Here is a 16,104-nt window from a genome sequence, read left to right on the forward strand (position 1 = left end):
TTATTGCGTCAGATACGTTATATAAAAAAATTTTTTGTTTTTTAATCTAATTTATTATTTGTCAACCAAAAAATTGTCCATATCTTGCATCGATTATAATTTAAAAAATCTTATAATTTTATTTAGTTGTATTAACCCTCAGTACTCACAAAGGTTAGCGTAACCCCCTCCCCCCTCCCGATTTTCAAAGTGCAGACGTTTTTTTCTAATCCCTTTTTACCCTTATTGCAAAATATCTTTTGTGCTACGACATTTTAGACTTTCTAACTCAAAAATTCTTTTATTTTTCAGTCTTCAAATACGATAGATTAAAAAAAAATTAGTTAAAATCGATACACTACAATCTGAGATTGCAAAGCAATTGACAAGTAAAAGAAAACGCTGGGTTACAAACACCCAGTGGATAGATAGGGACTTTTTTCAGATGTAGATACTGAGGGTTAAAAGTAAAATATATTTTTTTAATGTTTAATTTACAACTTTATAACTTGTACTTCACACAAATTTTTGATTATAAAAATTATTGCACCAATCAAAATTGATAGTATTATAATCTTCATATTAATTGTCTAAATTGATTTAATAATTGTGTCTTACAAAGTGAGTATTATATATTTGTTATATGTATTTTTGTAAAATAGATTGCAGACGTGGACAGTCTCTGGTAGTGTGGGCAATCGCAGAAGGTAGATTGGCCGCAAAGGAAGTTGATTTAGCCTTGATGGGAGAAACCGGCCTTCCAGGAAGCGGTGGTGTCATAATCGGCGTTAGTGTTTAAGGATCTTCACGATGGATGTTGGTCTTCCAATTAAAACAACAAAAGATCCACCGTGTACGCGTACCGCGAGGAAAGAGTCATATCGACTATTAGAAGGCAAGGGAAGAGTTCTTGGAGATCCAAGGATGCGAAGAGTGCTCCAGGATCCGAGGATTCGAAAGTTTCACGAATCCAAGAGAGATACAAGCCTAGAATTGTAGGGTTCAGAAAGAATCTGAAAGGATGTAAACATTTGAAAATCCGCGAATTCAAACTATTAACAAACCAATGATTTATAACTCCTAGAATATGGAAATCAAAGAATTATCCTAGGACTAAATGCTTTTAAAATTTAATGAATTAAACATCTAAAGATCTTGAGAACCTAAAGATTAGAAAATTCGTATGTTCGAATTTTATGTGACATCTACAAATTAGATCTTAAGATTCAAAAGTTCGAATATTCTAACAACGGGAATATTAGAAAAGCAAATTTCGACTTCCAAATACAAAAATTGAAGAATTCGAAGAATGAAAAATTTCAAAATATGAAGAAACAAAGGATTGTAATGATATATGTGACTTAACATTACAAGAATTCAAGAATCTTTCAAAAAATTTTAAGAAATAAAAATTTAAAAATATGGCAACTCTCACTATCTAAAAATTGAAAAATTTTATATTTAAAAAATTTTTTAAACGTAACTTTATGTGATAAAAATCTAATAATTTCAGATATAACTGCAAATAATTTGCAGATGTAACAGCTCTAAAGATTAAAAAATTTAACATTAATCAAATGGAAAATAAGAAATCTAAGAAATTTTAGAAACTTTAAACTACAAATCTACAATTATTGCACATTCAAAAAATCTGTTATATTTATGCTACGACAAACTGGCAATTTCAGGAATTAAAGAGCATGAAATTCGAGTATTTGCAAATCAATTAGTGATAAGCAAGCGATTAGAAGCATTCGAGGATTTAAGGATTGAATGATTCTCAAACCTCGATCTAAGAATGTGATAATCAAGTGAGAAACGAGAAACAAAGTAAGATAATTTTTGCGACGCGAATTTCTCCAGATAACGGGAAATAAATGTAATTTCTTTATAATGTAGTGGAATCGTCTAAGCATCTCGTTCGTCCAATTAGAATTAATCACATGTGAGAGAATTAGAGCTTTGAGTATACGGAAAGATACTAAAGTGGGCTGATAGCAGGATCTACATAACTACACACATGGATTTATATTAGGCGATATATTCCTTTGCCAATTAAAATGTTCTTTTTAACATGCAATTGCAAATCTATTATTTTAACAATAAAAATAAAGAGAGATTCAGTAAAACATTATTTCTAAAGTACACCTGTATGAAATTTTCCAACGTTTTTAATTCTCCGAAGCAAATATTCTCAATTATCTTACATGCAATTTGGATACTTTAAATACAGTTATAAATTCATTTTCCTTTATGGGACAAAATTCAAGGATCGATTGTAATTAACGAAGTTCATGTGTAAGTACAAAAAGTATTCGTATATAGCCATTTTTCTTCTGTATGTTTTAATTAGCAATTAAGAATGTAAACATGAGTAGATCGTAAAACATTACACAATAAAATAATATTCATTCATTATTATCTTTGTTTCTTTGAATTTCATTTTATCAATCAATAGATACACTCATCTAAAAAAAATATAGATGTTAAATATATGTAAAATAAATAAATACGTATGAAAAGAAGAGCATAAAAAATCACCGCACAAGTTATAGTTTGATATTTAATTATCATTACATTAATAAAAACATTAAACGTTTCGGTCACAATCTAGCCATCCTCAGTAAATTCACAATATTCTTAAAACGCAGAGTTACATATAGCTGACATTAAATTCAACCGACATCGAATGTCATGACAAATTTCCATCTTTACAAAGGATGTACTTGAGATTCATCATTACTTTTTTGCTGTAAAACAGAATCCGGAAATTCTACACTTTTCGTGATATGAGTATTGGCGGTGTAACATTATTGTACAAGGCATCTTCACATAAGAAAGAATACGTTTATATATAATTATATCATACGACGGTTGAATTTAATATCAGCTATATGTAACTCTGCGTTTTAAGAATATTGTGAATTTACTGAAGATGGCCAGATTGTGGCCGAAACGTCTAATGTTTTTATTAATGTAATGATAATTAAATATCACAAACTATAACTTGTGCGGTGGTTTTTTATGTTCTTCTTTTCATACGTTTTGAATTATAAACCACGTTCGTTTTTATGATGTATATGTAAAATATTTAGATACATAAATATTAATATTGTTTTGTTCTGATGCATTGTTTATAAAATTACACCTATATATATTTGTAACATATTTATTTTATTATTGTAACGTATTTATTTTATTTGCAATATGGTAAATATCTTTTTTAATTAAAGATTATAATGTTTTGGTAAATTTTATATTGTTTCTTTTTCAGAAATATTAAAGAATATTCTTTAAATTATAAATTTAATGAAAAATAATTTGTTTTAGAATAATTCATTTAAAAACTACACATTATTTCTTTCTTAAGGATTAAAGATACAAATAATAAAAATTAGTATACAGAGATTTTTCTTTTTTAACGCGTAATGGCCAATTAACGCTATTGCAAAATAAAATAATGGCATACGAATACTTTTATAGTACACTTATCTTTTATTCACTTTCAGTATACGATTACTAGTATTTTTAGCATTCTTAGGCATTCGCCTAGATTGCCTAATGTATTATTACGAATCTGCTTTCTGCTTATATTATCGATAAAAAAAAAGTTACATGAATATTATCGAAAGATCATGCTATAGTATAAATAATAAGAGGACAGTGTAGCACTTATATATGTCGTTCACTGCAATTTAATAATAATAATAATAATTCCGTCAATTAATTCACAGTCGAATTTTTGCAGGCGAAAGTGACGGTCATTTAACCCTTTAACCGCACATAATTATGATTAAACTTGATCATAAATGAGTGCTTCTGAATTCTGTTAGTAAAATAATCATGACAGTCTTAAAATATAATTATAATTTATTAAAATGCCCGAAAAAGTAAAAATAAAAGAATTAAAAGAAAAAGGTTTAATATATTCTCCATCAAAGTTGTATACATTTCAAATATAAACAATATTCGAAATTTATACAATAATATATTTATGTAAAGAATTACATATTATGTAAAACATTATGCATTTATGTGAAAAATTATTTAATTACTTTTAATTGAATATTGAATCGAATAATTATTTAAATTTTAATTTCAATATAATTGTAAATAATGAATTCATATTTGAGTTTAAAGAAAAATAAAGTAAATCAACAATATCGGTTAAAGGGTTAATATCGATTTTAATAACTTAATCAATCGTCTTCAATGCTTTTATGAGCTGAAAATTGTATCCTAATGAATTGCGTTTATATAAATTGCAGTTCCACTTTTACGCGCATTCTATCAAGAAGACAACATTAATGCTTCTAATCATGTTTTTGTAAAATTCACAGTTTCAAAAAAGAAAATATATAGCTAGGCCTTAAATTAGAAATTTACGCTAAAAGGTAATTTATTATCAACGAAACAGAGCTAACATTTCATACTTAGACACGACTTATTTCTAATGCAATTTATCTTTTTATTGATAGCCTTGTAAATTTCAATACAATATCTTGAGACAATAAAAATATATATTGAATGTTACGAGCAACATCACCTTTGGCCTTTTGTTTATAACAATTTTCTAACCCACATATAATACATATTCTACATATCATATTCTAGTAAATCTTCAACAATAACCAAATTTAATCTAAATCAATCAAAATTAATTTTATTTTTCTAAGAATAATTTTTGCTTGTAGTCCACAACGTATTTATGTAAAAAAATTAGCATAAATGAAAAGGACACTATACATCTGTCGCGTGAATTTCTTTAGTAATAAATTCTCTAATTCGATTTTTCTAAGCTGTCACTCGTTCATTAAAAATAAACGTATAGATACAGTCATCGTGTTGTTTTTACTACTGGATTTTATCAAGGTTAAAATAGTTCATGGAAAAATCAAAAGAAGAAATGCCAAGGAATTCGCGGCACAATAACGAATCGACGAATTCGTTGCCCATATTGCGCACCTCCGAAATTCCTGAAGAGTTTTTGCCTCCTCCCTCTCGAATTCCAATAGCGAAATGGCAGGAAATAATGGAAGACGAACACGTCAGCCATATCGTTGGCTTTATTCGCGAGGAAATCGTCCGGTCGGCTGCGGACGCGATTTGCGAAGATTATTTTCGAAAAGCAGTCTACGGTTTTGTTGTCAATTGCGCTTACGAAGCTTGGATGCGCGCGTTTCAAGTAATTTGCAAAAATCCAAGTAACACGCAATGGTTACAGTAACGTAAAATTGACATGAAATTTTCGTCAAGACGACATCGTCTCGTAATCAAGTATTACTTGAAAAGTGTATCTAGATAGAACATAAAATTATAATGATATCATAAATCATATTACGAGAAAAAAAGAAAAGATTTAAATGAAATTGCTAAGATTTTATCTTATGATTTTACACATCATGTGATTGGTACACTGGAAAAAAATATATCTATTCAATTTTAATAAATATTTTGAACAATATTAGCTGAATATTTACTGAAAGTAAACACATTTATTTGATACAAAAATCATTAAGTTTTCTTAACTATCATTTTTTTATTTAGTAAATATTTGTTTACATCCCCAGCAAATGAGAATAGATTGAAATGAATTGAAATGGATTTAGATTTTCAGAAATATTGATTTACGAATGTTAAAATGAATGCTTTTCTGAATGCATTTTTATTCAGTTATAGGAATTGCATAGAGCATATCTCTATGCCTTTCAATCTAAAAATAATATTAGCTTTTTTTGTGCACACAAACACAATTGTGAATACTGTTCAATTCAAAATTTTGTGAATAGGGAATGCAATTTTTCAATTCAATTGCATCCAATTGAATCTAATTGAATCCAATTGAATCTAATTAAATTCAAAAAAAAGTATTCGCTATTTTTTTTTAAATACGCATACGGATAGAAAAAAAATTTCAATCCATTTTAATCGATTCTCGTTTGTTGGGCCGTAAATAAATGTTGAGTTAATACTATTCCATTTTGATAAATATTTATTAAAATTTGATACAATTTTTTTCTCAGTGCATACATATTCGATTTTTGCGATCGATCATGTTTTCAGTGGGTGCATTTGGAGTATGATAATCGGGGAATGTTGAATGGATGTCCCGTCCCGGATGAGGCACTACCGCTCGTTGAACCTCCTCCATTATCTCGAGGTGTCCCGACGGTGTACGGACGACTCGCAAAATTGACCATGAGTCAATCGTCGAATAAAAAATCGTCGAGTCAGCGCAAAGCGAGCTGCGCGAAAAGTGCATTGCACGGAAAGAACGGACGATTAAGTACGAAGATCCGTAATTAGAGTAATTACGCGGTATGATTAAAGGAAAGCCTACAACTTTCGATCTCAAATGACGTATGTATTCTGTACGTATACGTACGAAATAATTACTTTTTAAAAGGGAACGAGACGAAATATCAAATTATTAAATATAAATTCAAAGCAGCGAGAAAATTGCTCTTTTGTATAATTAACACGAAATTATCATTGTGCATCAGTTAATGAGGTAAAAAATAACGGAAATGAGTATTCCAATTTCAATGCTTTAGAGTTGTGCACAGATATATGAATCAATAAAATCATAATGTTGTATTCAACAAAAATCGCAACTTTGCAAATGTTATAAGATTCTTTGATATATGATTACTTTATACATTTAGATTCAGTTGAAGGACTAAGCTCACATAACACAGTTCGTCAAAAAGTATCTTAAGAATGAATATCCAGTAAAAGATGTCTGCGTCCCCAGAACGTCTCTTAGCAAACTGTGTCGTGTGAAAAGGCAAGACTAATCATATTAAAGAATTATACAACTGTTACAAAGCTGTTTTCTTCCTGGTGAAAATAATAATTAGAGTGTAAATCGCATGAATGTACAAGAGTAATAAAAGCATGAATGAAGAGGCAAAAATTGAGATAAACGCCCTTTTTATGCTTCGTTTTCTCAATTTTTGTCTCTTCGAAGAAGCTTTTATTTACGCTTCTGTTTCCTCTTGCATTCGATTCCAACTTTTATTCTCGTCAGAGTTTTTCTCAAGATAATTAGTAGCTAATTAGTAAATCGTAATTAGCAACTCGATACGATGCTCGCTATCGATGACTATGCGATTGCTCATGCAAACTACAGGTATTGATTTTACTCACCAAAATATATCTCAACCGTTCCTTTCGCGCCCACTTTGGATCGAAAACGCACTGACTCTAATCGCTTCGGAATTCACTTGTTGATACATAAATCCGATATCCAATTACAATAATCGGTTAATTACGATCGCGGTGATTAATACGTCCCGATAGTCGCCCGATACTCACGATACTTATTTGCGTACGTATTTCGCTTAAACGAGAGCGAAACGTGGGAAATACACACGGACATAATTCCGTTACGATCGCAAACGAACGCGGCGCGAGACAACATGGCGGACGTTGCTGCGCGCGCTCCATAAAGCCAGTTCTACATTAGTTGCAAGCCGATCGCAAGTTTATTGCGACAGCCAATCTGAAGCTTGCATTTTGAAATCAACGCTTCATATTGGCTGCCGCAACAAACTTGCGATCAGCTTGCAACTAATGTAGAACCGGCTTTACTTGAAACGCGAAAAGGACAAAGCAGTCGCGATGCGCACTGCGGCGCGATGCAAACTAATGACTGCGCATGCGCGCGTTTCAAAAATTTCGCGCGAAATATGAAAACCAAATATGAAAATATCTGGAGATTGTATGTAGGTACGGTCTATTATATCTCTACAATTAAATGTTTTGAAGTATTCTTTGATTGTTCAATTAATGAAATGCTTTCTTCTGATTTTATCCAATTAAATTCTTTAAAATAACGCTAAGTACACCACATCACCGACGAGATATTATTAAAGACTGTCAATCCTGGTCAAATTTTCGGCGGTATAAAAAGAGCCTTAAGGGCCCGGAGATAATTGAAGGACGCTGACATTATCGACAATTAATATAAATTTGCTATTATTAATAAATATTTGGTTCATACGTTATTAAATTCATGATTTTTTTATTACATAAATGTTCCATAAATATACTTGTAAAACTATAATATTTTATATATTGCAGAAAAATTACAATTTTTTCTCTGCAGTTATCATTTTTGTTGATAATCAAACTTTGACGATAGCACTGAAATTACTTGATTTTAAAGAAAAATCGAGTATTATTGAGTTCTAAATATATAAATACGTCCACTAAACTAATAAATCATAAAAGTATAATATTATCATTTTAATTTTTAATTAGGGTAAAGTCGCCTATTATAGGATAGGTTCCTAATATGAGATAAGGGGTTTCTACTAAAATAACAAGCGCATATGTTTGATTCTATCATGAACTTTTTTTTACTCTTAGCGTGAAACCTGTTTAGTAGAAAATTCATTATTAGATCTTGCGTGTAGTCGTTGCAAAAAAAAGATTTATGAAATTGAATGTGTCAAATTTTATTAAGGTTAGTCTTTAAATCTTGTTTTATTATACAAAAATAAATATTGGGTAATAAAATCTGCATGCAGTGATAGAGTACGATCGTATTCATAGGAAAACACATGATATAATGATTTATTTAACTGTAAAGATTAGATTTGGTCGTGAAATTGCAAGGCATGAAAATCGTAATATGAGACACTCAAGATATTCCTAGTTAATATGAGAGCAAAACAATTCAATGTCTTAAAAATACCATCGAACACGAAATGTTAAAAATGACGATTCTATTGTTAAGATTACTCACACACATATACACGCATACACACATACATATTGAAAAATGATATAATTATTACGTATAACATTTAAATTCTTTATTCCTACTTATATATAATATAATAAAAGCGTGTATAAAAAGCTTATCTTTATTTTTTCCTTAGTTTCCCGTTATGAGATACCACCTCATACAAGAAAACCTTTATGTCTCATATTAAGAATCCTTTTTTTTGAATAATCAAAATCTGCACTTTTGATAAAAAATTTCACATACAACAAAGTACAGCTGCTAACTTTTGACGATAAAACTTAAATATATTTCCCATAAATTTGACGTGAAACTAGAAATTCAGGTTATAAATTAAATAAATTACAAGCCTTTAAAAATATGTATCTCGTAATAAGCAACTTTACGCTACTTCAATATTCACAAGGACGCCAACTCCCGTAAGGATGTCGGTCTTTAATATTGTAATATCTCGTCAGTGACCGCATCCATTGTGAATTATGATACTTCCAGAGACACAGTGTAACACAGTTATTATTTCATATTTGTTTAACATCGGCACACAACAAGGATGTAATATTATATTATTTGTGTTTTTTGCTGAAAAATATCTTCCATTAGTCAAAAGAATCAAATAGTTTGATTCTCACGTAACAGACCTATACATACTTCACTTTTATTGAAAAATGAACGCATTTTTCGTATATTTAAATTATAAATGTTATAGAATCTCAAAAATAAATACGTTATTATTTATTTGATATTGATGTTTATTAATATGACTTATTTATTGATAAAAGTGAGTTGTAATATGGCATTTCATTCGACATTCATGATACTCGAATTCGTGTATCAACCTCTGATCTCTGACGAGTGAATGTGCAGCACTGTACAATTTCAAATGACTGGCGCGAAGGAAACATGACGCAAGCGCATTTTATATATATGAGAAATAATCGAATCGAGATAAAAAATTGTTTATTAATATTTTTTGTTTGTTTACATAAACCAAAGATATTAATTGTAATGTAATTTATAAGTTTTTATAATTTCACAGCTAAAAGGAAGCAACAAATAAACTATGTGTGTGTGTGTGTGTGTGTGTGTGTGTGTGTGTGTGTGTGTGTGTGTGTGTGTGTGTGTTATATATATATATATACATATTAAAATTATATTGCAAATAAAATAACAGCATAATTAACACAATTATTAGGTTCTATGATCAATTTTGTAAAAAAAATAATTTTCCAAGTTTATACTAAATTTAAATATGTGAATATCTTTCGGTTAGTAACGTAACAAAAGTGATACAACCATATCGTCTCTGGCAACACTGGTAGCTTTCTAAATCCAAATAGATTCATATCTAGATTTAACGTAAAGAGAAAAAAGATTATATCGGTCGAATACTATTTAGCTTCAAACTTTTTAAAATAAAAAAATATTTTTTAAAAATAATGTTAAAGGTTCAATTATGTCACTGCGAGACTCAACTAACGTCAACAAAATGATATCAACACCAGCAACTAGTCAATCTAAACATAATCAAAGATCCAAGTTGGTGTAATTTCAGTCAATTCAGTATTGAAATCTTAGACGCGATGTTGACATCGTGATATTTTCGTTGTCACGGATAGCAAGTAAACAGAGATTATTTTCAAATATATTTGTATCCAAACTCAATGAAAATTTAATTAACACTCGTAAGCTTTGTAATTGACACACGTAATTACATTATTAATTTGTCGATCGACATTTTATTAACAAATTAAATCAACCAACCGATGACGATAAAATCCGGATTCAGATAGTTTTTTTTTTCCACGAGATTCAGGCGACCTTTTTTTTCGACGGTGTATCTCACGCGAGGAGAAAGCCCGTTTCCACAAAACGCGGATTCGTGTCTCTCTAGGTTTAGTTCCGTGTGGAACATTAACTCTCCAGGTCTCTCTCTCTCTCTCTCTCTCTCTCTCTCTCTCTCTCTCTCTCTCTCTCTCTCTCGCTCGCTCGCTCGCTCGCTCTCTGTTCCCCTCTACCTTCCTACCGTCGCCCTCGCCTTTACCAAACGATCCCGCACAGTCCTGGCTCTAGAGTTCAGCGGAATATTCCACGAGCGAGCAGCGGGCGTCCTTATCTTACGCAACGCGATCACATAACGGCATCCTCGTCACTCTCCCATCATGATTCATGGACTGTTCCATCGCTCCCTACCGTTTCTACCGTTCGCTTCCTACCCTTGTCTCCCTACCCTTCGACCCATGCACTCACCGAACCACTGTCGATCATAGCGGGGCCTAGACACTTTGGCACCCTAATCATAGGGAAGGGACTTTTGTGTCGTTTGAACAAAGACTTTTCCTTCTCAGGCAAAATCTCGGGCAACAAAGAAAACTCAAGTGGTTCTATGAAAAATGAACTATTAACTGCTTAACCGTCATGTCACCTATGTTGACGTCTAAAATTTGCAACGGTTTCGTCATTCGTTAATAGGTGATGATTTTGTTTGCCCGGTGAAAAATGCTTTTATCGAGGGGTATTTTAATATTTGGGATTAAAGAAAAAATATAAATTATATTAAGATGTTTTTAAAAAGTATTAAAGTAATATATTGATTTATTAAATTTAATGTCAAAATTAATTTGGCAATTAATATTAATGAAAGATTTATCAATATAATCTCTATAAGATTACGAGATGCTCTCTCTTTCTTTCTCTCTCTTTTCTCTGTGACTAGTAACTAGAAAAATAAAATTCAAATTTTATGCTTTGATACATCTTTTTATTTCATAAAAATGTATCAGTTTTTTATTATACTTTATTTTCATTTTTTTATTTTATTTTAATTTATATTTTTGTACGGTTGACTAATGTAACTGTTTTTGTTAATCAAGTAATTTTGATAATAACGCAATGTATCGTTCATCTCTTATTCTAATTTTAATTATATAAAAAAATACGAAGTATATATATAATAATTATTATTCATTATATTGGGTCATCTAAAAAGTATCCGCGGTGTTTTGTCACTAGATGTGTGTTGATGGTCATATATCTAGTGACAAAGTACCGCGGATACTTTTTAGATGACCCAATATAATGCACATTTGTATATACATGATTATACTCATATATTAAATAGTTAAAAAAAGATATGAATTAATTCTTCTCTAAATATTCCCGGGAAACAATGTTTTATATATAATTATATAAAAAATTGACATATTTTATACAATTATATATAATAAGATATAAAATACGTATAACATTTTTTCCGAGTCTGTAATTAAATTATTTTTCGAATTATTATAACAGAATAAAATTATTTTGAGAACTTTGCATTTTCTACAATTCTTAATATTCTATTTTAATCATCCCATAAATGTTGAAAATAAAAGCAGGGACAATTATAAAATAATATTCTATCTTTTTATTTGTTAAAATTATGTATAATTATATATAAAATTGACATATTTTATATATAATTATATGTATTGTATAATATGTCCATATACTTGTATAAAATTTTTCCCTAAAAATAAATTTAATTATTTATATAAATTTAATTTAAAATTATTCTATTCGGATTTTGATAATCGCGGAAAATCACTATATTCTAATCTCGGCTTTATTCTTGATTACAACGCAACTCCTGAACAAATTTAGATATTGCGATATGAGAACTGATTGAAGCTATCTGGACGAAGCTACATCTTAAACTCAATCTTGTATGCAATATCAGGTTCACTTATTGTTTTGCAAAACACTCCTTCATAAAAATTAAAAATTACTTACCATCTCGTTCTCTTCTATCTAATTTTAGCTGATAAAGAGATCTGTGTAATTCCGAAGTCGAGATTTCTTGGTCAACCTGCCCAAATAAAGGTTTATATCGCATTTGCCGAACATAAATAAAAAGGCGTATTTAACGCTATATTAAACGGCCCGAAATACGGGTCGAAGTGTCAATATCGATCTACCTGTTTAGCAGGATCGTCAGAACGACTACCGTTTCGATTCTTCATGGTGTTTTCTTTCTCTCTTGGCTACCGCTTTCCCCTCCTTCTGTTGCTTTTTTCTCGTCTTTCTCTCTTTCTTCACTTCAATTTCTCTCTTTTACTGTACGCTTCCACTTTTGCCTTTCCCCTCCTTTTTCCTCAGCCAGCTCCGTTTCGCTCTTCCCTCCCTTTCCTCGCTTCCTTTAATCTCTTTCGTTCCTTTACCACTCTACGACTCCTCCCAACTTCTCCCTTTTCTCCTTTACTCCTTCTCTTCTTTGTATTGCTGTCTCTCGTCTCTTACCCGGTTTTCCGCTCTCTCTCTCTCTCTCTCTCTTTCTCTAGCTCTCTCCTGGCCAGAGCCGGATTGCGGATGCTAAAGCCTCAAGGCAATCAAAATGTGAGCGTCTTTTATTAGAAAATAAGCGAATGTCGGCTTTACTGCAATTGCTCTTTCATATAGGTAGATAACGATAAAATGTGATAAAAGATATAGAAGTGCTGCGTGCACGTGCATGAAATGATAATGTAAACAGCGTAACTCGTACAGGTAGTTTCGACTATTATTTAACTGTTTCTACTGTAGTCATTATTAAAATTCTAAATCAATTTTTTTCTTGGTATAAAAGTAAAGGATTTTCTTAAAAATATTAGTATAAGTTCTTTGTCGCGCAGCTATCAAATGAAAACTTGGAGATACCAGAAGAAAAATAAAAAGAGAGAATATCTTGCTTCACAACGGTCTCACAAAGAACAATTCTTTTCGATGTCAGTTCAAAAAATAAAAATCCTCCAAGATAGTCTTCTCGATATAAAGTATATTTTTACACACATCTTCAGTGCAGAAATACATTAATTCTTTGCTACTGCAACACGTCACGAGAAAGATCTGTTGATTTTACAGCTCGCTCGCTTCACCCTAAATCCGGTCCTGTTCGTAGCTCCATTTTCCTTCCAAGATCTCCCCTCTCTTTCTCTCCCTCGTACCTCCCTTCTCCTCCATCGTTACGTCGCACTCTTAACGTGGGCGAAAATAGCGGGTCGGCCGAACGGTTGAGAGAGAGAGAGAGAGAGAGAGAGAGAGAGAGAGAGAGAGATGCCGATATCGTGCACTCAGCAGGGTAGCAAAAGAGACGTCTTTGTACCACGCTATCTTCGTCCAGGCGATCTTTCCTGTTTTCTCCCTCTCACCCCCCCCCCTCCCCGTATGGGTCCGCTCCCTCGCCTCGTCGTCGAATATACTCCTATATAAGAAACGCTTTGTTCTCCGCACCCTCCCTTACGCGTAACGCAGGTAGCTCCCGAAAATCGTATCAAATCCGCCTCCTCATATCAACGTAGCTTAGAACAGGAATGCTTACCGTTTAGTTTATCCGCTCATCGAAATCTATCTTCCAGAAGTAGGTAATCTAAAAAAATTCGCTCTTTTTAGGGAAGAAAGACAATTTTTTAAAATCTAAATTGCTTGGCAAATACGTAAAAAAAAAGATGTACTTTAGCACATATATATATACGTATATTGCGATATAATTATAAGAATAAAACGGAGATATTTTTAGAGGTGATTCGAATTTCTTGAGGAGAAATTTTTTTAACTCTCCAAAACTGTCGGTGAGTCTATTGAATATTAATCATAAATCTTAATTAAAAATGTCGATTCAATTTTCTTTACGTAAGCAAATGTTTACAAATTTAAATTATTTTTTATTGAAATATATTTAACATTTATTCTTTTTTTATACGAGTTATTTTGGTTCTTTGAAATGAATTATTGCTTTTTCTTATTAATATCCATAAATTGAGTTTTACAGACTTTAACGTCAGTATAATAATTATGTTATAGATTTTAACGTCAACGCCAGAAGGTTACCAGAATCTTTTAATATAATATAACTATATGTATTTCCAATATAAATTCAATCTCGGATTAATCTTTACTTTTTATTTTTAGATTACTCTTTATCTTTTTTTTAATTCTCAGAACTGGAAGAAGATAAAAAAATAAGTTAAACCAAGATTAAAGTTAGTTTTCGTTGAAATGGACATACATATCTTGTTAAATCTCTTTTCTGAGAATTAATTAATTAAATTTCTTATAAAGCGATTTTATATTTTCACTCTAAATGAATTAATAGTCTTGTGAAAAAAGCCTGAAAGGAGCAATCATACAATTTTCCCTAATGCATCTATTAATGCATGATGCAATCCTACCCCAGATCACAACGAGCAGATTTACTGTCATGGCAACATGTTCTCGTTGTTATCATATTTCGTAAATCCCCAGCCGAACGGCATTAACGTGCATATATAGTATAGTACGTTGACGCTGATCGATTGTACGCGGACGATCTTTATCTCCTGGCTAAGAATAATTCATCAAAACCGGTTGATTCCCTCTCAACCGCCAATACGGTACACAAAATTTTTGTGTATAACACACCCTTGCCAAAGTGAAAATAGAGCGACTGGTTGCAGAGACTACGCGGGCAGATTGCCCATTTATTACGCAAACATGAACTCCGAAAAGGGTTCAACGGCAGAAGATGCGTTCCAAGTTTGAACGGTTGGATCATAGCGTAGTGCATAATAGGGAAATCCGGATAAATAGAGGGAAAGAGAACGAGAGGGATAGAAAATATATTTATTATTATCCCAAGGCAAGTTTCTTCCAGCTGAACAAGGAAATATAAATAGACATCGCAAAGCGTAACACGTGAAAGTGTATAGTATATCTAATATAAACATAATCATTGATTGAAATTAAAGTTCAAGATTTTAAACGTAATATCATACATATCTGTTATTATTTATAATCATAAAAATAGTAACTTTTGACTCATTACTTTTTTTTTAATGACAAATATTCTTCTAGAATCAGATATGTACATAAATTCACGTAGAAACACTTGAGCACTAACGATAAGATTCGCTTTGATCGAATATAGGATTTCTCTTATTTAATTAAATCTTCTCTGCTATTATCACACACGACAAAGCATGATTCGTTCGATTTTCACGAAAAGAGAACAGAGGACAGCGGATTAAAGCCTCGATCACAGCGCAGTATACCGCGATCGAGACGCGAAAGCGAGAGCACCGCAGGAAATCGCGAGATAAGGGATGGCGATTATTGCATCGGGGTAAACGAACTTGCATGCAAGCGATAAACGCTCGCACACTGGCAGCGTGTACCTACGTGCTCGTATGCGTGTGTGCGTGTATGCGTGAGCGCATCTAGTCGAGCAACTGCAAATCGACCCCTCGGGTAAAGCGAGCTTCCATCAGGACCGATGTCACGAAAAAAAGAAAGAAAAAAGAGAAGAAGATTAACATTATACAGACAATTAATATTATTGTTATTTTAATTTTTGATGAAAATTTTAGAGAAGATCGAAAACT

At 31.5% G+C, this 16,104-nt stretch overlaps 1 protein-coding gene across 5 annotated transcripts in view; it reads left to right on the top strand.

Annotated features, from left to right (window-relative positions):
- Nucleotides 1-4,524, top strand: part of LOC105149802 (uncharacterized) — a 38,982-nt gene extending 34,458 nt beyond the window's left edge. For all 5 annotated transcript variants that reach the window (XM_011062493.2, XM_087403984.1, XM_087403982.1 and 2 more), the window contains one exon: nt 642-4,524. In XM_011062493.2, coding sequence (XP_011060795.1) covers nt 642-778 — 137 coding nt within the window. In that variant the 3' untranslated portion in view covers nt 779-4,524. The remainder of the gene's footprint in view (nt 1-641) is intronic.
- The last annotated feature ends 11,580 nt before the right edge of the window (nt 4,525-16,104 follow it).

Source organism: Acromyrmex echinatior, chromosome 3 (assembly GCF_024713525.1).
Source record: "Acromyrmex echinatior isolate Ae372 chromosome 3, ASM2471352v2, whole genome shotgun sequence".
NCBI classification, from domain to species: domain Eukaryota; kingdom Metazoa; phylum Arthropoda; class Insecta; order Hymenoptera; family Formicidae; genus Acromyrmex; species Acromyrmex echinatior.